Genomic DNA, 26,653 nt, shown 5'->3' on the forward strand with positions numbered 1-26,653 from the left:
TCAAGAGTAAGGAAAGGCTTTTAGGTAGATAGGAAAAATAACCTGTTCTCTACATACCATAGTGAAATAGTTGTGGTTGATAACAACAGTCTTTCATATTTTGAGAGTAAATGTCTTCTTACAGAAATTTAGAGGGGTCCAAAGAGATGGCTTGGAGGTTAAGAGTGATGATCTTCTAGGAGACCCAAGTTTGGTTCGTAGAACCCTGCAGTGGTACACAGCTACCTGTAACTGTGGCTACTGGACTCTGACACTTCCCTCCCCACACACATAAATGAACTAAAACCTTAAGATTTGAAAATCAGCTATGGATGGACATGCCAGTAATCTTAGTACTTGGAAGGAAGAGAGGAGGAGGAAGGAGAAGTAAAGGAGATGGAGGAGGTAGGGCAAGTGATACCTGACTCTGTCTCAAAAGAAATTATAAGAGTTTTAGGGTGGGATATAGCCAATTATGCTGATCTGTTTCTATATACACACACTGAAATGCTGATTTCTCTCATCCTATAAATTTATGCAAGTACAGTGTCACACATTAAAGAAATCTGAAACTGTTGGAATCTTAAGATGTCAGTTTGGCATGCAACCTCAAGAACATGCTACTGCTGCCTTTCTCTTTAGAATCATTGACTGAGAACTGTGACAGTTGGTCCTGCATCTTTTTTGTTTGCCTGGGGAGGAGGTGTTAGGCCAGTTAAGTGAGGTAGGCCCACTGTCTAATGTCCATATAGCTTTGCTAGGCTAACTAGCCTGTACAGTTCATACAATACCATTGTGAGCTCAGGGTTGTGACTATGTTGTTAAAGTCTACTGAACATTTTTGAGTCCTCGTGTTGTGTGTGTGTGTGTGTGTGATTTCTGATTAAATGCTAAGGAGTTGAACACAGGCACTAAATAAGGTTCTGGTCTATCATAAAAAAAAAACTCATTCAAGCAGAGAGTGTAATTTTGTTGTGGATTGCCTTTGAATTTTCTCTTCCTAGGTTTCCAAAGATTATAGAACCTTGTACTTCTTGTTGTGTACTTAGTATTCATGGATTACATTTTTGTTGGCAAGAATACAATATACATCAGATTTTTTTTCCTCTCAAGTAATGTTTTTTTTTTTTTAATAGCCTTGACTTTCCCCATAGGCTCCACCATTGAGTGTGTGTGTGTCTGCGTGGTGATAGAATGGACTGAGACTATATTGTGTGTCAGGACACGCAGTCTTTAAAGCTTTGGTCACACATTGCCTTAATTTAATATATATCTTTGGATAAATTTACCCACCAAAAACCACACCTCCATTCACCTGGCGCCTCTTTCTGCTTTTCACAAAACACATTTGTTGTAGATTTTAGGAGGAATAACCCTGTAGCTGTATCTAAACACACAGAATTCATAGTTCTAGTCCCATGTGCTGTGACAGGCAGTCCCAGACACCCATCATTTTCATGGTGACCTGGCTTTTAAATTTTCTTTAGTCTATGGTGCTGTAAACAGTGAGGTATCTCTTCATTGAAGATAAAGATGGTGAAGGAGCAGCTCCCTGTGCATTGGTACAAAGGTATTAGAATCCCTGGAACTGAAGTTATAGACAGTTGTAAGCTGCCATCCCATGTGGGTGCTGGGAATTGAACCTGTGTCCTTTGGAAGAGCAGACAGTGCTCTTAACCACTGAGCCACTTCTCCAGCCCAGTGGATAAGGTCAGTTTTGTGTCTTTAGTTCTACCAGCTGTGAAGTGTTGTTACCTTGTTAGCATTGTGACCTGAGCACAACTGGGAATGAATCCAATTCATTTGTCTGTAAGAGCTTTAGAATTCCATGCCATTATTCCTTGGTTTGTTAATTTGCCTATTTTGATAGGTATTTTGTGTCTTTTCCAATAGTATTCTGTTGTAGCTTAGTGGTGTTCTAAACAAGTCAGTATTAATAATATTCCAGCTTCTGCAGTTTCAGGAGGCCACAGGAAGACTGAGGTACACAGCCATTGCTCTCAACTTTCTGTATTGAGAGCTATAGTGGATATAGCATCACTCAGCAATTTTTATATATTCTCTCTTCCTTTTGAACTTTGTAACTACCAACTACTGGTTGGTAATTATGTTTGTTTTTGTTTCTCAAGACAGGGTTTCTCTATGTAACCTTGGCTGTCCTTGACTTGATTTGTAGATCAGGCTGTCCTGGAACTCTCATTGATCCACCTGCTTCTTCCTCCCTCCCAGAGGTGGGATTAAAGGCGTGTGCCTGGCTTCTAGCTAGTGTTTTTGTTTAACCAATATATTTGTTTTGCCTTTGTTAATAATGCTCTTTTAAGACTTATAGGATCAAGCCACTGGCCTGCCTGCTTGCTTTTTTATTTCTTTAAGTTCTCCTGGGTTTGTTCCAAACAGGTTAATGTACAGGTAGTGCTTTCAGTGTTAACTGTTTGCACTGGCAACACCTCCCACCCCCATTTCCCAATTTTGTGTAGGTTGGAGATGAGCTTAACTGGACCTTCCTTGCCTTCCTGTCTAAGACATGGGCTCTTGTTATACTTGCTCTGGATTTATAGACATGTGCTATATGTCCAGTTTTTCACATGGATTCTGGGGCTCGGAACTAAGGTCCTTCAACTTTTACACAACTGCTTTTCTCGTTGATGTGGCTGTTGTTTGTTGAAACATTAGTGACTACTTGGCTGCTAGCTTGGTTTTGCTCACCCAGCCTTATTTTATTATTACTTTTGGGTAGATGGTTTCATGCATAGATGTGCGTGCCTGCGTGCGTGCGTATGTGTGTATGTTTGTGTATGAAATTAGGCAACTGTGTTGGTAGATATTAACCTGACCTAAGATACTAATATACAGGTTTTCTTTTATATTATTTATATTTATTATTATTATTATTATTATTATTATTATTATTATTATTATTATTATTTTAAGATAGAGTTTCTAGGTGTAGCCCTCTCTTTCCTAGAAACTCACTCTGAAAACTAGCCTGGCCTTGACCGCAGCCATCCTCCTTCCTCTTAGATTACTTTTATAACTTCTGAGAAACCATATATACTCCTTAAGGATGTTAGATTAACATATTAAAGGCAATGCATTTTTTTCTGGGTTCTGGCAGTGGTTGAGGAGCCTTGCAGGTTTAAATATATGCTTATCCCCACCTTCTACCCCTGTGTATATGCAAGCACATAGATAACGGAACACAATTATGAGGCTCCATTCTCTTCGTTTATGTGGCTTCCAGAAATCAAAGTCAGGCAGGAAACACCTTTATCTGTTGAGCTCTCTAGGCCACTGGCTTCTTTTGTATATTTTTTAGTCCTTTACAGTTCTAGGGAAATGAAGATCAGGTTTGTTTGGCAAAAATGGCTTGATTTCACTATATAGCTCTAGATTATAGCTTTCTCTTAGGTTTCCTCAGTAAGCATTGTCCCTTTCCTTTCTTTTTCTTATATCTGCATGTCTTGACCTGTTGTCTTTCTGGCTGTGTCACATTTAGCTACATATTGTGGTTTTTTTCTACCCACCACCTCACTATAATTGCTATTCTGAGAAGTGTGATGTTAGCTGAACCATTCATTGCAAGTCTCTTCAGCTTCCAGGGTTAAGGTCAAGGGATGGGAACAAACTATATCATAGGTAGCTTCTGCATGAAGTTTCCTGTAATGAATGATAGTACTGTCTCTACTGTTTACACATTTAATTATAATGAGCTCAGTTTATTGGAGAATGGGGTCTTAGGGTCTCTCCCTCTCTTAGATGCCATGATTCCTAAGTACGTAGGATTTTCTTTTGTTTCTTATCAGAAGGGGTTTTGGGGTTTTAGTAGTTATTTTCTTTTTTGTTGTGATGAAATTCCAGCAGGAAGCAAGGAAGAAGGGTTTATTGGAGCTGATGGTTGCAGTTCTCCATAGTAGGGAATTTAGGTTGGAAAGTTCAAAGCAGTATGACTATTTTGTATAGGCATTGAAAGTAGAGAATATGGCTGGAAGCTGGTTTGGGCTATAACTCTCAAAGGTTTGCTCCTAATTGCTTAAGTTGGACAAATAACATAGAGGAATGTTGGGGACTGGAACATTATGTAATCTAAGCATAACTGAGTTCTAACTAGAATGAACCTACCACAAGAAGCCCTGGAAGAATCCAGATGTGCCTCAACCCTTCCTGTCTACCTTGCCGGGTAGATTTATTGTTTAGGTAAGCAGCCTAGACTATGTAGAACCAAGAGCTTCAGGAATACATTTTTTTGAGAAGGACCTTTTAGAAGGCAATGTAGGGAACAACAAATTTATTAACTTTCCTCCTTGAAAGGCTCTTTGTGTTTTGTGGATGCCTTCATTGATTTTTTTTTTTTCCCCTGCAAGATTAAGCTAACAAGACAATGGCAGCTAGCTTGCAAACCTTTGGTCATTTTATGTTATCATTATATGATTCAATTAGGCTGCATTTCATGAAGTTGAAGGCTCCATGCTTAGGTCTGGAAAGCAGCGTGTTGTTCATTTCTATGGTGATTTTTAGACCTCAGCCTACCTTTGGGTCTTGGCCTTAATTACTTTCATTGACTTACTGTTGTGAAACATCTGCACACACACACACCTCCTTGCCTTCCCTGCCCTCCCCAAAACCTTACTGGGCTTTGTCTGGGTATATATCTCCATATACACTTGCTTAGTGAAATCCTGGGTTAGATACCAAATACTACAAATAAAATAAAGAAGTTACTGGGTTTTTCATATCTTTAATGGAGAATTTGAAAACAAGAAATGAGTAGATTTTCTTGTTAAGTTTGAATTTGCCATTCAGTCATCTGCTTACCTTTTCACTGTTTTTGCCACCCACGAGCTCAGGTTTGTTGGTGATTTTGCATTCCCAAACTGAGAACTCATGGAAAATAAAGAAGTGAAGGAATTTAGTGGCATCAAAATGCAACAAAATAGCCTATTTACACTCTTAGTACAGGTGACCCAGGGGTCACAGAAACAGGATTGCTATGTTTGAGAGCAGTCCAGGGTACATTGAGAGACCCTGTCTCAGTCACAAAAAGACAGATTATGGAACAAAATGGAAACATAGATAAAGACATGCTCTGTCTGTATGTTCATTGCTATGAATGTACTGGGTAAAATACAGTGCTGGGTAACCTATATGAGAGTGTCAAGGAGGGGTATAAATACTCCTCTTCAAGGACCCAAGAGTCGAGTCACAGGGCCAAAAGAGGCAGTTTAGCAAGAAAAACACAAAGCTAGGTTCCTGTTTCCAGTCCTGATTGGGAGGCAGAGAGCAGGGAAGAAGAGCAGGTGGCTTCTGGAAAGATAAATGGGTCTTCAAGAAAATATATTAGAGATTTTGATAGTATGTGACATAGTCTCCAATGCATTCAATGCAATATATTTTTTATATTCTGGCTTTTGGAGACTGTACTGAGGTGGCCTTGAACTTAGCAGTCCTGCTTCTGCCTAAATTTTCAAAGTGAACCAGCATGACTGTCTTTGTTTTATGATTTATGCCAGTCATAGTAACACATACACACTATGGTATCATACCTTCGCTCCGAACACATCTAAGAGCATGGCCAGTTAAAGACTAGCCCGAGCTAGTCAGCCAGAGATGCCTTGCCTTGAATGTAGGCAGAAAGGGCATCTTATCCTATACCCCTTCAAGACCATTTAGTGAAAGAGCAAGGGAAAATAATAAGCTGGGAAAGGCCTTTCTGTAGACCGGCAAGAGTACCAGGGCCGGGGCTTAGCTGCTCTCTGAGGGCTTTTTTTTTTTTTTTTTTAATGCCCAGCTGGAAATGATCTCTCTTAGGCTTACTAACAAATTGCTGAAGGTGGAGCCACAGCCGCATTTCCCAGGGCAGATTCATGGCTAGGAGAGTGGGGTTTGGCAGCCTATTGACACAGCTAAAGATGGATGCTTCCTGGGTCAAAGGCATGTGTAGGCTGGCAGAACTGAGGAGAGCAGTGAGAGCAGTTAAGTTCCTGCTAAAACACGCCTCCCCCATCTCTACAAGAAAGATTCTGCCTTGGCCTTTTTTGCTGTCAGAAGAATTTTGTTGAGGCCAGCAGTAAGAAGAATGTCAATCGGGAACTTTCAGAGTAGAGAAGCATGTCATTATTTCTACGATTGCTCAGCATTCTTTCACGTTTTGACAATTTAATAATGTATTTTGGTTTTCTCACCACCTGCTTCATCATTGTTCCTACTTGAAAGCTCTTCTCCATGTTCTTCCTTGGAAATACTCTCCCTTCTCTTCTGAGACACCTTGCCTTGTGCAGTATAGTTTGAAAAGAGCTGCAAAGCACATTTCTTCCATAGCATGGTTTTCATCTTCATTGGAGTAGTTTATTCTGATCCGGGAAGACGAGAGCTATGGGATAGTCCAGTATGTACTTATAGGAAGCTTCACAAAAAGTTTCCTGCTTTTGAAGCATTCACTAACACTGTGTTTGAGATTGGGATGAAAGATGTCTTCCCTTTCTCTGTGAGAGTAAGTAAACAGAGCAAAATGACTGGGCTTCTGTTGAGGGGACTTTAGTTATTTGTGGGGCTGCAGCTTTCCTCGGAAGTTTTATTGTTTGATGACTGCATACAAGGAAATAGGCTGAAGTGGAAATGAATTAAGAACTTGGCTGAGCAACAAGTCTCTCAGCCATGCTGAAGAATGCATGGCTGCATTTATCTTGAGCCCTGCTTTAGGTATTTGGTCTTCTGCAGATTTTTAACAGAGGCCAGAAATTATAACAGAGGATTAGTGTTCAGGACAACACTGACTTCACTGGTGAAGAGGTGGCCTTGGTTTGCTTTAATCATGCTCTAGTCTCATTGTAAGGTTTGTTGTTGTTGGCCTTGCTAAAGACTTCACAGAACTAGTGGATCTGCTGCCTCAGGTTTCTCAGCACAGACAGGGCTCTTTGGAAATGAGGCATCATGATCTCTCAACAACAGAGCTGTATCTTAGTAGAGATTTGATGGTTCAGCGACCAAGATATGTGACACCCAACTTGTGTGTCAGCATGTAATTTTGTTTTCATTTTGTTAGAAAACATGAAAAGTAGCACACTGAATCTTTCTGAATTTTTTTATTTTATGCTGTGAGTTTTGGTCAGAAGACATTCGTAGCAGATCCATCATGGCTACCTAGGGTGGTCATAGTTGGAAAACACATGTTTTCTGCAAATATGTTGCTGCTGTCCACAGATTTGACCTTTTATGCTATAGTAGCCCTTTTTATGTTGTTTCTTTCCATAGATTCAGTTATTTCTGATCTCAAATACTGAAAATTGTACAGTTGTTCACTTCATGAGTTTTAAATGCCACTTCCATGTGCACTCTCCATTTTTCTTGTTACTTGTATCAGATAGTCTTTGTCCATACTACTTGTCCATTACTTATTATCTGTCACCTTGGTAAACTGTAAACTGCAAGGTCTGGGTTGTAGTAACTCTTATTTTGCTTTATAATAAAATGGCCTCACCATAGAAGAGTTGTAGGGTGGCAACTCGACTATGCCAATGATTAGTCTTAACTGAAGGAAAGAAACACCTCGTATGCTGAAGTTGTTGAAGAAGAAAACAAAACAAAACTGTACTTTTCATAAGGTATCTTGGAATGTATCTCCATGCCATAGAGGGCAGGGGACACTGCTGTAGCGCAGACATGGGATTCAGTATAAGTTCTGTAATACAAAGTCAGACTGGGCCTGGAAGATGGAGATAGAATATCGTGATTAATATGCCTTAGCTGACCCCAGCCCTACACTAAAGCTTCTCAGTTTGGTTTGATTTGCTAATATCATTAAGTTTTTGCTTTGTGACCTTAAAGGATGGACATGTGTACAATCCTAAACTTTAGCAAGAACTGAAGGTTAAATTTTGGCCATCCTCAGAACGGAAGGCAATTTTTCACACCTTTACTTTTATGTTGCCTTCATTTCCAATACTTGTTTAAATACTTATGTCACTGATGGCCCTTAGAACTGTTGTGCCTGCTGCCAGTGACATGGTTCCTTACTGGAGATTATGGGGGCTCCATTTCTTTGGGGAGAGTGCTCCATTTTCTGCTGGGAGAATGTCTTGTGCTCTAGGGTTGAAGAGACCTGTGGCATTTATTCTTCAGTTGCCATCATACTTCTCATCTTGACAGCTGTCACATGATCAAGACCCATTTTACTAAAGAGATAGCATGTGAATGGTAGTAATGTTTTGATATGAAAAAGCAAAATAGAAAACATTTGGTTGGTGATTACTTTGGTCCTCTGTACCTAGATACTTTGGTATTTGGAACTTGGTACTTTTCTATTAAATAATTTCTATTAAAGCCACCAAATAAATTTTTTAGGATTATTCCTAAAGGAAATATTCCTGGTACTATGTAAGTAACATAGCTTAAGTTTTATCTTTTCTGGTTGTGGAGTTACTCTTTTTTATTGTTAAGGAACAATATGCATTTCAGCTGTAGGCTATAGTTTTTATATCTTAAAAAAAAAAAAGCCTTATTGGGCCTACAGAGATGATGGCTCAGCAGTTAAGAGCGCTAAATGCCTTTCCAGTGTACCCAGCACCCACACAGCATCTAACAACTGTTCGAAACTTCAGTTCCAGGGCATTTAATGAGCTCTTTTGGCTTATGTGGACACTTCATGCATGTGTACAGAGGCATATGTGCATGCAAAATAAAAGGAAAAAGGTTATTGTGATCTACTCTCTATTTTCAATACTATTCGGTACCTTGAATTGTAATGAAGTTGGTGAGATAGATATTTCTGTGTTCTCGTTCCTGCTTTCTGGAAAGAGCACCTGGATTATCTTCTGGCACCAGATGTTAATGAAGGCTTTAGAAATTGGCAATTGCCATCTGTTGGGGCTTTGTGGCCACCCCAACATTTTCAGTAGGTAACGAGAGTTTAGGTACGTATGTGTTTTCTGTTCTTTTAAATAGAGATAGTAGTGTGAACTGAGGAAGAAGATGAAGTGTTGGCTCACTCTGCTTCCTGTGGGGCTAGTATCTATCTGTTTTTTAATTCTGTCTGGATGTGCTAAGTATTTTGCAGTGCCAGGATGCAGTTGGGTGCCACGGCTTCCTACACTGTTATCTGCACATTGGCTATACCTTAGCCCCATTACACCATTGCATCTTGAATATTTGTACAGGATGTTTCTGTATGATTGACTTTTCATTCAGACTTTACAACTCTATTGACAAAAAAATGAATGAACTGAGTTGTGTGGTAGACTATAGTTCTTTCATATGTTTTTCTTTCTTTTCCCTCAAAACATGATTCTTGCCTCACAAGGTCATTCATTCCCTCTCCTTCCAAGCTATTCTCTTTGCCAGGAGATGTCTGCCAGGGGATTTTTGGCAGCTTGCAGTTGGGTTTTGAGTAACCTAAAATTGAAAAACTAACGTTGCTCCTCCCCCCCTCCCCCCACATTTTAAAAACTGCATTGGCAATCTCACCTCGGGTGTTGAGTAGAAAGGCAAATGAACATTTTAACAGGCACAGCTAGGCTTTTAAAACAGTGTGCTTCAGATAATTTGCCAAAAATCTTGTACCTACCATAATATAGTAAGAATTTAGCTAGATCCTGTTTAGACACTTAAATAAAGATCCTTCTCTTTGTTGTTCTTTTGATTTTTATCTGATATTTCTCCCTTTCCCCTTAAGGTTTAGCTCACTTGGGACCTTGATGAAATATTCAGCTTGTTTGAGGTCAGATCGCTGATGAGGAGGTTCTGCCCTTTTGCCTAGGTGGTGCACAAAAATTTCCAGGGATGTGTGGTGTTTGTGGCTGACAAAAATGTCTTTGTTGACTACTTTAATTGTCAGCTAATAATGACGCCTCTCCCTTTGGGCATGGTTGCTTTCTAGAACACAAAAGAACTCAATGTCAATGCTTTTCTTGATCATGAGTGACATTTTTTATTTCATGCAGACTTGGACAAATGTCAAAATTCTTTGACATTTCAGAATATAAGATTTATTACTTTTCCTATTGCTTTTATGGGCTGCTGCCATCACCTAGCCTGAGGTTTTGTGTGCCAGCAAATGTTTAACTTGAAGTTTGACATACCTTTTGACATTCTTTTCTTTTAATTTATTTCTAAGAATAATGAAAGACCCCTCTCTGCTGTCTCTCATGTTTTTATAAAGGTGGTTAGAATAGTGTTGTTGAGGATACAGGCTGTTTGTATATATAAGTACTAATTTCTCAATGAAGGATTCAGTATTAAGCAGATTATTGGTATTATTACCATTATTTTAAAAGTCTAAGGAGTTTGATTTGCTTCTTAAAAATTGCATTGTTTTCTGACCTGTCTTTGTGGATTTCTATGCTGCATCAGTTTTTAAACCAAATGTGACCCTGTCCACCTTCTTTACCTGTCCCACTAATTTCCCACTGGCAAAAAAATCAGTCCCTCTCAGCTAGAACTTGGTAAATGAGGGAGTCACCTTGGGAATCACCTATTCAGGGGAGTAATTGCCCAGGTATCCTTGTTTTATTGCAGAGGCTATGCTTGGAGATAGACAGTCTATCTTTGTCATGTTTTTTTCTTGTTTAATGTGTTTTGAGACAGGGTCTTTGACATGTAGTAGCCCATACTACAGTGAAGCTCACAATTCTCTTTCAGCTCCTGACTTATTTAACTAAGACCCACATTGATAAAAATGAAGTTAGTTGAGCCAAAGCCCAAATCTTTTCCCGGTGCCTGCTGGACAACCAAGCCTCTTAAGGAGTGCTTGGGAGGGGATTTCCCAGAAAGTTCCCCAAGGCAAATCTGGCAGACTTTCACTCTAAATAGCTCTTTATGTAATTTAATTAAGAGCTGCGAATATCCTGTGTTTTTTTCATAAATAATTTAATCTGTTTATATGTTAAATCCCCCCCCCCCCCCCGCTTAAAAAAAATTCGGCTAGATCTCCAGAAAAACTACAAAGCACAAGACTTTTGTGTAACAAAACCTTCTTTGGAGCCAAGTGACCTCTCTCTCTGTCTTTGTGTTATATTCTCAAGCTAATTCAGCTGTGGAAACCGGGACAGGATGGTGCTTAGAGGAATATCATTTGTGGCTAGTGTTCTTGTTACACAGTGGGGGTGAACTAGTATTTTGTGGCCTCTGGGTTCACTTGAGGATGTGTTTATATCCTCTCTACCATGCAGGGCATTTATAACCATCCTGTGTGTTTTGTCTGCCACTTGCATTTGAATTTGGTGGGCAGTTTGCCCTGGTAGATGGTGTTTCCTGCCCCCAAATCTAGTGTGCACACATGAACACACTCTTGTTTGTTTGAGCAGCTGCCAGGTTTGTAGTGTGTGTGTATGTCTAGGGGTAGAATAGAGTGGGTAATTATTATGGGGATGAAAACACAGGATTTCTCCCCCCCCCCCCGCCCGTTTGAATAGGCCTTTCAGCAAGTTGGCAAAGTGTCAGCACCAGCCCCAACATTGCCTCCACGAGCAGAGCCCTGCTGGTCATTTTGCATTTGCCAGACACAGTTTCTCATTTTTGATTGAACAGACCCTTTCTTTCTGCCTGCCATACGTTTTGTTTAGAAATTGGGATGTAATCTAAATAATTGGAAAATTGACTTAATAAAATGTTTTGGTATGCACACCTCTTAAGGTACTAGTGATGCGTGGACTAAACAGTATTGTGTCCCTTCTCTCATTGTATGCACACACTGTTTTTGGTTTGGAGTCTTCAAAATTTTTGTCAGCAATGGAATTCAGTCAACCTAGGATTTACTATTATGCTATAGTAAATATTGCCTTAGCAATAGATGCCCACACAATCTGCTTTCTTTCAAAACAATAGCACCTTCCTTCCTCCCTTTTCCCCCTTTCTCCCTGTGCTTGGGGTCTAAACACAAGCAGGGCCAAAAAACATTGAGAGCTGCCACCCCCCCCCCCCAGCTTAATACTAATGTTAACAGGTTTTCCATGTTTTGTCTATAAAAGTGTTATGATACTTTTTTTTAATACTATCAAAGATTTTTACAGAATTGGGTGCTCATGTGTATGGAGTCCAGAGGTCAAATGTGGGTGTCTTTGCTTTACTTTTTGAGAGAATCCATCCTTGAACTTGGAGCTCATTGATTGAGTTAAACTGGCTGGACAACGAGCCCCAAGTATTCTTGTGCCTCTGCTTTTTGAAGTATTAGGATTACAGGTTGGAGTCATAGTTCTCAATCCAACCTGCTTTTTTTTTTTTTTTTTTTTAAAAAACACGAATATGTTGTTGGCTCAGACTCTGGTCATTAGGCGTGTGCTGCGAACACCAACTGAGCACATCTCCCTAGCCTCCCTACATTGTTTGGACTGGTCTTGCAGCATTCCTGGCCTGGCTGCAAACCCAAGTGGAAGCAAACATTCACCTGGCTGTTGACAATGCTACTTAATGTCAAATAAGGGGAGATTGGGAACTTGTGTGTTGCATGTATTTTCAGAAATGGAAGGGGATGGGTCAAGTAGGTTTTCTCCTCCCTAAAGTTCATGTGTCTTTATCAAGTGGGTACAGATGTGCCCACTTCAAACTGTAGGGCTGTCAGTGCATGTCAGCCTCCTCCTTGGAGTAGCAGACTGTCTCTGAGTAGTGGTGTAGCACATGGCACCAAAAGAATTACACCCACTCATACCTTATTTGGTTGTTGTTGGATGCTGGTAATGGTAGCTGGCCACACAGTTACTCCTAGATAAGATGGCAGTTGTTGTTGGAACCAATCTCTAAATTTTTTTTTTTTCTTTGATAGAGTTCTAGTGGGCTAACCAGCACCTTCTTCACTGTGTCCTTCCTTTTTTGTGGCTTCTGGATTTGTGTATCCATCAGTCTCCTAAATCTATGCATCCGCCCAGGCAGTCTCTAGCAATTTCATTCTGTTATACTTTCCACCTTCAAGTGCTTAACTGTCTGCCTCTTAAGTAACGGGTGAAGAGCTGTGTATCTACAGCAACAGTATGGTATTCTCCTGATTCTTAAAAACATTTATGGGACTCTTCTCTTCTTCTGCATGTTAGTCTTTCAATAAGCCATAAAGATGAGGTTTCAATCAAGTGCTAAGTAGGACAGGGTTTGGGGTTGAAAACCCACGGCACTGCTTTTTAGAATGTTTGAATCTGAGGTGATTTTTTGAGGTGCAAACCAGGCTGTTGCTATTAAAAGTTAGCATGCTTCTCACTTCTCCCTTAAAAAAAAAAAAAGTTACCTGCCCTCATCTTTCTTTCTCGTTGTTTATTTTTCTATACAACCAGGAGGAGCTTACTAAAACTCTAAAAACACCTAAGTCCTGGCTTTGAGCATTTATCCCAAATACCTGACAAAAATAATAGCTTAGATTTCTGCTCTTGTTGGCTATTTCCAGTGTTTTAATTCATACATGTACACATTCATGCACACACATAATATACCAGTGAAGATATTATTTTTGATGAAACATGGTCCTTAAAACAACCTTTGTTCCTTCTGGTTTTTCAAGTGACATGTTGTCTCTTTATATATGTACTCATAGATAAATTATGTTCACTCATTTCTCCTACTGGTTTACATGCACTACATTTTGTTCCTTTATATTGGCTTGTGAGATCTAGAACAGGGCTATCTTATTGAAGAATTAACAGTACTATTTCTGTGGTTGGTTTTAGGGCTTTCCTGGGCTGTGCCATGAAGGCCAGGCTGGCCAAGAAGCACTGGCTAAGAATCAAAATGCTTCCCATTTTGTGTCCTTTAATAATAGTGAGGAGTTGACCATTGGCCTTACTCTTGCTAGGCAAGCACCTTCCACTCCTATCTTCAATTCAGTGTTTTAGTTTTTCTGGACTATTCCTGTTGCTTCTCCTTGATTTCAGGAGCCCCACCCCAGTGTGACTTTTTATTCAGCCTTTCTCAGGCCAAAAAGTATTTTTGCTGTAAAGTTTTTTTTGCACTAATAATGAAGTGGAGTGTGATGCTTCTTTGGGAAAATGCTAGGCAGCTGCTGGAGGCATTGGAGTGGAAATCCCTTCACCTGTGAGGTAAAAGCTACCAGGATGGATGTAGTTCCAGCTCCCATACATGTGTGCTTGGTAGCATCCTCTGGAAGGGTACACCTGCCTTCATTCCCATCAGTCCTGGGTTCTTAGATTTCTCTCCGCCTCCTTTCCTCATAGGGTAATATTCTGTATTCCCTTACTTTTCTTTGAGTCATCCAGTCAGTTGTGACTGTACTTCAACTATTGGGCTCCACATGGTCCTAGAACTCTTGTTGTTTGGGGCCACTATAATCCTGGAGGTAGGTGCTGCCTGAGGAATCAATCACCACAGGGCTTTCTCAGTTCTGCTTTTCTTCTCACAAATGCTCACAAAGTCTTCACAGATGGGGAACAGAGCTAAGTCTCTCTCTCCGGGGGGCAATTTAGACAGTACCTTGGTTTTCATAGTGTCTGTGGGATAGTCCTGAGCAACAAAATGTCTTTTGTTTGAACAGTGGTGGGGTCAGAGATTGTGACTTGGTTTTCTGTGACCCACTCTGCCATCTGATTTGTCTTTGTTAACTTGTTTTTCATTATGACTGCATTAGCCCTTTTGGTTTTTTGAGAAAAGGTTTCTCTGTGTAGCCTTGGTGATCTTTGACTGGCTGGCCTTGAACTCAAAAAGACCTGCCTGCCCCTGCTTCCTCAAGTGTTGAGATTACAGGTGTGCACCACCACCCCTGGCTTTTTACAATGCAGCTTCTTGTTGTCCGTCATCCCTCCCCTCCCCTCACCCCCAAGCAGGAAGCACTTCTTTTTTGTTTATATGCAGGCAGCATTTCTGTATACACTCTAGGACTTTCTGGGAATCAGATCTCCTTAGTACTCGTTAAGAACCACCACCACCAAAACACACACACACACACACACACACACACACACACACACACGCAAAACTGGGTGGTGTTGGCACAAGCCTTTAATTCCAGCTCTCAGGAGGCAGAGATGGTGAGGGTTCTGAGTTCCAGGACGGCCAGGCACAGAAACCCTGTCTCAGACAATCCCCCACTCCCATGTGCAAAATAAAAATCACCAACAAAAAGCTGAAAACATCTGTTTGCAGAATTTGAGCCCTGTTTATTTATTTCTTTTTAACAGGAAGAAAGTGATAGGGAAATATTAGTTGGAAAAGTGTTATGTTGTTGGTCAGAGAACAGTTTTCTGAGTCCTAGGGATTACTTTTACCCACTGTGCCATCTCTCTGTCCCCTGCTGCCCTGTAGACTTGACTCTGCAATGGATCTACATTCCCCAACCTATGAGTGAATTCAGGATGATTGAAGTGGGTCACTAGTTCATTTGAGATAGAATGAACTAGTGACAGATAAAGGTGAAGGGAAGGAAACTGTTTCTACTTCTGAAATAGTAGATGGCCTGAGGCATGAAAGCCGCTGATCCCCTGTGATCAAACCCTTTCCATTGTTGTTGTTTTGTGAGACCCAGTCTCTGTGAAGTGAAGACTGGCATTGTACTGATGCTCTTTCTGCGTCATCACTGATCCTTCACTTTCTACTACACACTTTTATGGAACACACGTAAAACAATAGCCACATTTATTGCACCGTAAAGCAGGCTATGGATTATGAGAGTATGGGGGAGATAGAGGGCCTTAATCAGTAAGAGTTGTCTCAAAAAGATTTTCTTTTTGTTCCTCCTGTATCATGGTTTTATTGCTATATGTAGGCCTATATTCTCCAGTTTCTGCTTAATTTAGATTTAATTTTCTTTTGCTGTTGCAGGCCCAGGCTGCAAGCACAAAGGAAGTTTGCTCAATCTCAGCCGAATAGTCCCAGCACAACTCCAGTGAAGATAGTGGAGCCTTTGCTACCCCCGCCAGCTACTCAAATTTCTGACCTCTCTAAAAGGAAGCCTAAGACAGAAGACTTTCTTACCTTTCTCTGCCTTCGAGGTAAGCTTGCGGTGCAGATGACACCCCCGTGTTGGCCTCATGTCTCCATTCCCCGCTTGCTTCGAGGGCAGTGTTTTGTTTTGGAAGATGGAGTCTCACTATGGAGCCTTCGCTGGACTCGGGGTATATGAAGCCTGCCAGACTCCACCTTCTGAGAGTACTGGGATTAAAGATTTGTGGCCCCACTCCTGGTTCTACAGTGTTTTATTTAGGGATTTAGTTTTTTCTTTTTATGTGCATACAGGTGCGTATGCAACATACACATTATTTTATTCTTGTATTTGCATGTTTTATTTGCACACATGCCTGTGCCCCACATGTAAGATGGTTTTGGATTCTGGGGAATAGAGTTACAGATGGTTGTAAGCCACTGTGTGGGTAGTAAGACTTGAGTCCCACTTTTTGTTATTTGTTGTTGTTGTTTGTTTTTCTTTTTTTCCTGTATGCAATAAATCAAAGACCTGGAAGGGATATTTTTTGGCCAAAGACTTGAGTCATTCCTACAGGCTTCAGTTATTTCTCTTGGTAGTTTGGAATATTGAAGAGAATGAGTGATGGGACCTTGGGAAAGACAGCAAGGTTCCCTAAACCTTGTTTATTATCTGTGGATGACACTGGTGCCAAAGACCATGTGCTCTTTTGAAAACTCCCTTAGGAATAAACAAAAACCTTGTGGCTGGAGTGTAGGGAGTTGTAGTTAATGTATATACCATGTAGGTGTTTGTGTTGGAAAGCTTTAGAGATTAAAAACTAAAATGTTCCAGTCTCAAGTCACCAAGAGACTGTCAGCCAAACTAGCAGGACTTGTTCCTCTCCTCTCCTTAGTTCCATGTTCTAGAACTCCTTAAGGAAATTCCGTGGACCTGGAATGTTTGCCTATCCCTTCCCCTACTCCCCTGCTTTTTTTTTTTTTTTTTTTTTTTTTTTTGGCCAGAGGCATAATTAGTATCTTCCAAGGTTGCACATGGGCAAGACAGCCTAGCCTGTATGTGTGCTGTGAGCTTCCACTCAATACCACTGCTATATTTCCAGCCACCAGTCTCGTGATTCTTATTGAGTTCTGTCTTCCTCTCTTTGTTCTGACTGTAATTATTAACAGATTTAAAAGAGCTTAATGCAGCAGAGCAGTGGCAGGTTAAGTGATTTCTCTTATTTACATTTTTCTTTTTATGGGGTACTGCAAACATGGGGGATTCCCAAAAGGTAGTCATGAAACATAACAGCACACAGTTCATTCTTATGACCATGGCTGTTACAGTGCAGTCTTCCAGCTCTGCCCAGTGAAAGCTGGCACTGAAGGTATGGGCGGGGGATTCCCAGTACATATTCTAATATAGGTATTGTAAAGTTGTCTTGTCTGGGGGCTTGACTGCCTTGTTTCTGCTCTTATGGAATCTCCCATGATCTGCTGGTTAATTCCAACAACCTTTACAGAACTTTCTTTTTATATGAGATAGTTAAACAGATCAGGCATTAGAAAGCTGATGGGTAACACAGGATATGTTATAGGATAAATGAGCATGTCAGGTAGGTCTGGCCATATGTAAACAGGTGGAAAACTGTCTTAGGTTATATGGAGTGACTGCAGAAAGGGAAGACATATCTAAGCTTGCTCTTGCCCAAGATATTGGAAACTTTTCCTGTAAGGTTCTGGGGCTGGGAAGGAATTCTGCCGAAACCTCTGCCAAGGCCCACGTGTTGGGAGGATTGGGGTTGGTTATTTGGAAGGCCCAAAGATTAAAGCAAGAAAGTTAGGATTTGGACAGGTTTTGGGTTAAGTAGGAAGATGGTCCTGGCAGTGAGTGCTTCAGAACATGAATGAGACTGCAGGGAGTGAAGTTAATTTGGGCCTTTGGGATGAATCTATCCCTGGATTGCTTGCTCCTATATAAAGTACCGGGTATTCTGGTGTCTGTAGTCACAGTTTCTAGGTGTGTGAAATGGGTTCCAGTAACTGGTGCACCTTGAATTTATAGAGGTAGCAGAGAGGCTATCGGATTAAATTTGCGATCTGGGTAGTCTTTTTCTCAGATACAATGGAGGAAGCTCACAAGTAGAGCTTCATCTGTAGACAATGCCTGTCCCTACTTGGAAGGAGTACACACTTTGTTGTATTACTGGCCTTGAGTATTGAGGAGGAGAATTGTAAGAAAAGTAGGGGGTGGGGAGTGGGTGATTTTTAGAGGTTGCATAATGAGAGGGAATTACCTGCAAGAAAGTAATTAATCTCCCAGTTGCAAAGAGCATTATGGATTGCTAATTGCAAAATTTCTTGAGCAAAATAGGAATGTCTTTGGGGTGGAAGACAAGTGGTCTTAGTGGTACCCATGAGTTTGGGGTCACTTTTATGAGGTAATATCTGAGCATAGAAACTGTCAAAGTAGAATTCAGCCTGCTCTGCTGCTTTCTGTGTCCTCCCTGCCTGCCCTCTGCTTTCTCCAAGTCACTTGAGTCTGATGTTCTGTATTCTCCTAGTGTCTCAGTTCTGCTAATATAGTAATTTGTTTGCTAGTAATGAAGAAATCAGAAACCTTGGAGTTCTTGATCCGAGAAGGATGGATCTTTTTTTAATTGACTTGTGACCTTGACACTGAAGTTTGGCCTGGCTTCAGGCCAGCTGGCTTCTGACCATGTCTGCTCTGCAGGAAGATGAAACAAACTCACGCTCCCTGCCAGGTGGCTGGCCTGGCTTCAGGGTTACATTCCAGAATACTCTCTATCTTTTGCCTCAGTGTCTAGAGAAGGTCTTACTGTTTCTTGGGCCTTTTGAAATCCCCTGGGAGAAGGCATATGGGGATGGAAGATGGTGTGGTGGAAATCTCTGTGCTAGCATTGCTGTTGTTTTGGCCAGGCACCTTGCTGTATATAAATTTTATCCCATGGTTTGCTCGGAAACCCCTGCTGCAGGCTTGTGTGCTGTAGGAAAACTGTGTAGTGTCTCTGGGAATCTGAAAAGCCTTTGCATAAATCATAAATTCATATTCAGACTTGATGCTATATAGTAATTGGAAGTTGGCAAGTCCAACTTAAGTAATTTCCACTTCTCAGCTAATGTTAGGAGCTACTCAGGCTGAACACCATCGTAACTATTGTGTGGTGTGGTTTGTCTTAGCATTAAGACACCACAGACTTGTGGATTTGACTGTAAGCATGTGCGAGAATTTTTTTTTTAAGATTTATTTATTATGTATACCGTGTTCTGGATGCATATACACCTGCAAGCCAGAAGAGGGCACCAGATCTCACTATAGATGGTTCTGAGCGACCATGTGGTTGCTGGGAATTGAACTTGGGACCTCTGGAAGAGCAGCCAGTGCTCTTAATTTCCGAGCCATCTCTCCAGCCCTTGTGTGGGTATTTTCACGTACGTGTGCATGCCTTTTCGGATGCTCTCACACACATATGTGGTTTTGGTGATCATACTTTCTTGAGCAAAATGTCTTTGTATACAAGGTTTTTAATATCTCTTTTGTGAGATATGTTCCATCATGATTTCTGCGTCTGTGTCTGTATTTGAAGCTACCTGTACAGAGGCCATTGGGAAAACTTTGGAAGGTGCTGTGTCTGTCAGCCTGAGAAAAATGAGAAAAATGGTGCCCTTGTCTTTCATGACATGGAAATAGAACCCAGGCCTCCACACAAGGAATTTGCCATATTAGGGATTAGACAGACAGCACCTGGTTGAAGATGTATTTATGGCAGTGTCCAAGAGGGACCTTAAGTCTTTATTTTCAAACTTCCCTATAACCTGGCCCTTTTACCTTTATCCATTTGGGAAAGAAAATGTACATAATAAGAATGGCATTTTTTTAAAATTACATTTATTTAATTGGGAAAATAGTTCAAGGTCAGAAAACAGCTTGATTCTTGCTTTCTACCATCATGGGTCCTTGGGACTAAACTCAGGCAGTAAGTATGTTTATTCACTGAGTGAGCCGTCTCCCCAGCCTGAATTGCAAATTTTATAATTTATGAGTTGTTTTTGAAGACTAATATTTACATGACACTAGCAGTAGCCTAATACAAGAGTGCTGAAACATACATTGCTATGCAGCTTTGTGGTCACGAGAGTAGTTTTAGCTAAATACACTGTTCACATCAAAAAACTGGCTTCCAGAACCAGGGCTTTTTCTTTAAAATCTGGATGCCATGGAAACTATTTTCATGATTGGCACAGTTGTGATTGGCAGGCAGTTCTTTTCTCATTAAAGGTGAGTTTTCTCTTGGATAAAGCTGTTACCTCTAGCATCCTCACACTACACACACACACACACACACACACTTGATGGTATCTTATGACTTGATGAACCTCTTTTAATTTAAATTACAATGTGTTGTAATCCCAGCATTCAGGAAGAAAAACAATGGCATGTGGAAGATCCACATATATGTTTGCAGATGGGTGACTGTTGAGAAGTCTCCCTTGGGGATTGTAAAGCTGACCTGGAAGGACCAGCGTTGGAACACAGTGATTGTTGGCTTTTAAGGGACCTTCATCGCTGTGGGTTTCAGTGTATGTGTAAAAGTAGAAATGTGTGGAACAGTGGCATGTGTATCATTGGATTCATGGAGTAATTTCTGTAGTTACTGGTGTTATAGTTTCTGCTTTCATGCAACCACAAGAAATACCATGGGCACTCCATATTAATTGGATCCAGTTCTAGTCCTTTACTTTCATCCTAAATAACTGTGTGCAAAGGAAGACTTTTAGTGCAGAGAGCTGTGTTTGCTTGCTAAGATTAAGTTGGTTGAGGGAGGGGAAGATAATGGCTATGGAGGGCTTCTCTGTGTACATAATTTATAGAGAAGCATCCCACTTTATAGAAACCAAATTAGAAAAAGCAAGTTCTAGATTATGTTGTGGTTGTAACAATTTGATTTTGTCCAAATGAAAACATTTGGTTTGCACTTTAGTAAATATTATGGAGACATTGCCAGCTAATTTTGAAAAGTAATGAAATACAGCTTTGACAAAGCGCAGATGTGTCCTGTACTCCTCCCTCCTCTATCTAATACTCCCTCCCACTCCCCCCATCAAATTTGCTAGTGCACTTGAATAATCTGGAGAGAAAAATGTGCCTGCTGAAGTTTAATATAATTCTATTCATAATCATTGAATACACTTTCTTGTCCCACTAAAAAGTGGAACCCCCCCCCCCACACACAACACCTTTAATCCTCCAAAACATTCACCTTCATTGATTATTTCAAATGAGTTTTTGTAAAGGAGAGCAGAGACCATTATGACTGGTAAATCAATTAGCACCTCTCCATCTAGTAGTGTACCATTCACTCTTGAGGCTTTGTTTGCCTCACAGGAAGAAGAGGCCACCCCAAGGACGGCTCTTATCAGGCCTGTCTTGTTTCCAGTGTCATTGCTGTAGTTTTTGCAATTGGTTTGAATCCTGCTATGGGGAAATCACCATTTTGCCAGATTTGCCTTTCTCATTATTAGTATCCACTCTCATTTCTATCTGTCTGACATTTGGAGGAAAATTTCAAGGTATACACTAACTTTTTAAAAGTGTGTCAGGATCTATTACAAAATGTTTATAATGAAAAAAAATTAAACATACTCTGTTGTTATAAATAAATATATTAAGTGTTGGGTTGTAAAATGTTTGTTATTAGCCCTAAGATTATCACGGCGGTATTATCTAACCCGCTATTACAAAACATAAGATTATAAACCTGTAAGATTTATAATTGCCTTATTTACCTTGGGCTGGGCAGATACTTTCCTTACACTATCTCAATATCTACCAGCTATCTCCCATCCCCATCCAATGCCATCCGTCTCAATCCTCCTCATCTGGTCTACCTTCCAGACATAATCCTATCATACTTGCTTGTATTCTTCTTCTGGACCTTCCTCCAGGTCCATGTGATTTCTTCTCCAGGCTAACCCACCATGGCATCCTCCTCCTCGCTCTCCTCCTGTCCTTCTGTTTCCTGTGATTCTCCTCAAAAGCTCAGGAATCCTAGCCACACCTACTCCATTCTGCTCTGTTTAATCAACCCATCATGTATGTCTTAGGCAGGTTTACACATGGATGACAGCAACCAGATTTTAGGCAGGTTTACACAAACATGGCAGTACACAGATCTTTAGGGCCAATAATTAGCATTAGACCAACTTCCAAGTAAAGTACCCTTTACTCTTGAGGTGGTCTCAGTATTCAGCTATCTGTGTATTATCTGTCCAGAATATACCTGCCTACTACTCTTTTTGCACTGAAGAATGTGAAATAATTTCCCTCGGCAGCAGTGGTACATACTCATGCCTGAATTGAGGATTTGGAAGCTGCTTTCCTAGATTCCTCCTGTAAACTTTTTACCTCTAAGTTAGATAACTAGATTTTTACTATGTGAGAAGGAAATGAGTACTTTTCTTTGACATAGAACTTCACAGATGCCTTTTCATTCTTCTTTAGGTTGTTACTTAGCTTTTTTTCTTAGTCTTATCTAGAGAATAGAGTGAAGTTTTGTCAGTACATTGATTTTTTTCCATTTCGGGTTTAGATACGAGGTTGCTAACTTGAAATGAATAGGGTGGCAGGATTCCTGGACAGATTTCTACAGCTACAGAGGTAGACTATGCATCACAAGACTGTAGTTTTTCTTGTCAATTGACAGCAAGGTTATTGACATGTACAAGTACAAGGGCCTGCCCATATTTAACAGGTGTGTGTCTGCTTTCTATATGATATGCTAGTCATTCTTTAATGTTTCTAATATTGCAGAAGTGCTAGGTTGGTTTGGAGTCGTAGTATTCTATATCTTGCTCAAGGGGACCATTGTTGTACTTGACAGAGGGTTAAAAGGGCTCAGGACTGATGTTTGGATGAAGAACATCTTGTGTTGTCCTTTCTGGTGGTAATGAACTGAAATTCTCCAGTGGAAATCCGGTTACTGAGCCCCAATCCTTACAAAAAGACCCTTGTAGAGTTGCATATAAATAGCTTCAGTGAAAATGTGGGTATTTTTTATTTTTTTTTAATGTCACTTTCTTTACTCTTGTTTGACAAATGATTTTCCAAAACTAGTTTCAGGTTTCAGAACCTTCCTTTTGTCAAGAAACTTTATGCTAAATGAAATTGATTAAAGGTGCAAAAATAAAACAGGAAAAAATTTTGTTAGACCATGCAATTCTACACTGGGGTCTCGTTTGCAGCCTGTAGCCCTCTGGTGTTTGGGTGTAAAATTAAATCATTTCATACTTACTACTCCAAAAGTTAATCCCGATAATTTAATTGGAGTGCTGTTGTCTGTCATTCATTTACACCCTTTTTCCTCCCAAGACAAACAAACAAACAAACCAAAATGTAGTTCATGCTGGCCTTAAACTCCTAGTCCTCCAGCTTATCAGTTTTGACCATTGGTGGTGGTTAGGAATGATTGCAAGCAAAGAAAAAGAGGAAGGGAATATATCAATTCTTTTGTTTAGCAGTTTATCTTTATGTATGTGTACCATTTGAGTGTCTGGTGCCCTTGGAGTGCAGAAGAGGCAACCAGATCTTTTAGAACCGGACTTACGGTTGATTATGAGCCATCCGAATCAAACCCTGGTCGTCTGTAAACCCTGCTCTTGGCAGGAAGTTTGAGATTTCCTTTTGGGCCATGCATAGGATTTTAAAGTTCTTCTTTTACACAACTTTCCTATGCATGGTGCTTAATGGGGAGAAAGTCTCAGGGTGTTATCTCTGCTTTTTTTTTTTTTTTTTTGGCCTCTGGTTCCAGACAGAATCTTCCTTTGGCTTAGCTGTGCTTGATAAAGGAGGAGTATACTGTACTTCTGTGTGGAAGTGACTTTTCTGTGGTATTAACAGCTTTGTTTTTACTGCAGAGAAAGCAAGATTTGAGAACAGAGAGGATAGATGCAAAAGAAAGGAATATGGCTTCTTCTTTAAGTAGATTGCTTTGTTTTTAAACTCCACAGTTTTGCTATTTAGTGTTTTACAGGAATTTACTCATTTATATGAGCCCCAATCCTTACAAAAAGACCCTTGTAGAGTTGCATATAAATAGCTTCAGTGAAAATGTGGGTATTTTTTTTATTTTTTTTAATGTCACTTTCTTTACTCTTGTTTGACAAATGATTTTCCAAAACTAGTTTCAGGTTTCAGAACCTTCCTTTTGTCTGGTTGTTTGTTTGTCTGGTTGGTTGGTTGGTTGGTTGGTTGGTTGGTTGGCTGGTTGGCTGGCTTTTTGAAGGGTTTCTCTGTGTAGTCCTGACCAGGCTGGCCTCAAACAAACTTCCTGCCTATGCCTCCCAAGTGCTGGGTTTAAAGACATGCACCATCACACCTGGTGTAGCCAGTATTCTTAAACTGTTGAACTTTGTCTCTAGCCCAAGGAATTAAATTTAATAACATGTCCCACAAACTTCAGAGTAGTTTGTAAAATATTTGAGGTGTTGGGGAGCTTCTGTACCTGGTCTTTTATGTATCATAAGAGAGTAACCTCATAAAGGACAAAATTTAGTTCTCCTTCTGTCATCAATAATTGATTTTTCCCCCTCTCATTTCCAAAGTTGTCAGTTAAATGCAGAATGCAAAGTAATCCTCCAACAATATGGCTAGATGTTTTCATTTTACTCACATTTTCTTGTGTAATTCATTCCTTGCTATTATTTGTAGTTTTTTTCTATGAGACTATTGCAGATAAGATTCTTAAAATTTTAATTTGCTGTGTTTTGATGAATGGTATTACACCTTTCTGGAGGGTTTTGCTTGAAGTTGCTAAAGGGTGCAGATGGAGCTGCACTTCGAGGGGAATATTTGAAAATAAAAGTGGCGCCAGCGATGAATAGCTTTACTTTATGTGGCCAGCATGCAGTTAGGGCCCTAGCTTTGGAAACTAGTTCCTGTGGGTGATTTTCTGGGAAGGGGGAGTGTCAAGATTGGTGTTGATGAAGTCCATGTCCTGACCTGCCAGGTTCTCCTGCGCTGCCCAGCAGTATGGTATATTTTGGAAGCTCTCAGGATGAGGAGGATGTCGAAGAGGAAGATGATGAGACAGAAGATGTCAAAACAGCTACCAACAATGCTTCATCGTCGTGCCAGTCAACCCCAAGGAAAGGAAAAACCCATAAGCATGTACACAACGGCCATGGTAGGTCCACCATTGAAGTTGTATAAAGGGCAGTATAAGCAAGGCTTTGGGTGAGTGTTGAGATAAGGTTTGAAGGGTATCACCTTGGGTCTCAGCCAGATTTTTTTCAGGTTAATTCAAGTATCAGACTCTTTGTGGACAGAGTTTAGCCCAAACATATTCTATATGAAAATGAAGGTGTTTTATGTGGAAATGATTACAAACTCCATAGGAACTACAGATGACAGGCCAGAAGAGGGAACACTAAATAGTAATGGTTAACAAGATGGGCATACTTTCATAATCAGCTTTTATTTTGATTGTTTTCCAGGAATATATAGTATAGAGAAATATTATGACATTCACAATGCACATCTGCTATAGTGAATTTTCACGAGGTAGTCTTGATGGAGGAGAATTCTATAAAAGGGAATGACTTGAGAGTTGAAGGCTAGGAGGTTGTATCCTTAGACATCCTTGAGAAAGACACTGCTTTGTGTATGGGAGAGAGAGGGAGAGAGATGATGAGAACTTACATACATACAAATTCCCTATTCTCTTTTATATGTCTTTTACTCCGCGATGCAGTAAATTTAAGTTGTATGAGACTAGTTCTGTTATAATGTTTATAGAAATTGATTTTACAACAAACTTTTTTAAAAAGTGAATAACATGCTAAATTGGTATTTTTAATATATTTTTGTGTACATTATGTGTATGTGTGTAATACAGACACACAAATACATACATACACATACACATTCGGCAGTTTAATTAGGGATATGCATCCTATACAAAGTGGTACTTAAATGTAATCAAATGTTAATAGAAAAAAGCTATCAGGAAGTCTTTCTCCTCCTCCTCCTCCTCCTCCTCCTCCTCCTCCTCCTCCTCATTTTCCTTATTCTTCTTTTTTTATTATATCACACATTAGTATAGGCCAGAGGAAAACTATGGAATCAGATCTCTTTACCTTTCTGTTGGTTCTAGTAATTGAAGGTAATCTGTGGGGCTTGTATCATTGGGTAGCAAGTGTTTTTACCTATGGATCCATTTTCTAGTTCCCATCATGGAAACTTTGAGAGAATTGCCTTTCATTTGGCATTCAGGTTCAAGTGTATGGTTGAATTGTAATGATGAAAAGGGTGTGTGATAGAGTTTTACTTACTTCATAGTTTGTTGTACTACTATCTTAGAGGGTATATTTGTTAGTGAAAAGGATAATTATGACTGAGATGTACTTTGGGGACCTGAAAAGAATGCCCTGGTTGGCGGGAGGAAGAATTTCATACAGAGAATAGGGAGTTTGATTTTAAGTGTGAAACTAAGATCAAGTCAGTGAAGTTAGAACAGTCTAAGAGGTGTTTTGGTTTTTTGTTTGTTTGTTTGTTTGTTTTAAGTAAAAGGAAAATAATGTAGTTGGAGGATTCTGCCTGAGAAAGATCTGATAAGAACATGGGCTTCCACACATGGAGTGGCATGGCTCATGATGCGGCCATGATAATAAAAGGCAAGAATTGGACGAGGGTTAATTCGTGAAGGTCCAAAGAGGTTATTACCTGTTGATTCATCCTCATTGGTTATTGATATGAGAAATACAGAGCCACAGTTATCTCATCGTGGATGAAATTTTGATTCACAGTGAGAACAGACTTGCAAGGCTTTGCTTC

The 26,653-nt window shown here is 40.1% G+C and overlaps 1 protein-coding gene across 4 annotated transcripts in view; it reads left to right on the forward strand.

Annotated features, from left to right (window-relative positions):
- Window positions 1-26,653, forward strand: part of Jarid2 (jumonji and AT-rich interaction domain containing 2) — a 196,580-nt gene that overhangs the window by 129,744 nt on the left and 40,183 nt on the right. For all 4 annotated transcript variants that reach the window (XM_060372398.1, XM_060372397.1, XM_060372400.1 and 1 more), the window contains 2 exons: window positions 15,721-15,890; window positions 24,828-25,004. In XM_060372398.1, coding sequence (XP_060228381.1) covers window positions 15,721-15,890; window positions 24,828-25,004 — 347 coding nt within the window. The remainder of the gene's footprint in view (window positions 1-15,720; window positions 15,891-24,827; window positions 25,005-26,653) is intronic.

The sequence above is a fragment of the Meriones unguiculatus genome, chromosome 19 (genome assembly GCF_030254825.1).
Source record: "Meriones unguiculatus strain TT.TT164.6M chromosome 19, Bangor_MerUng_6.1, whole genome shotgun sequence".
Lineage (NCBI taxonomy): Eukaryota > Metazoa > Chordata > Mammalia > Rodentia > Muridae > Meriones > Meriones unguiculatus.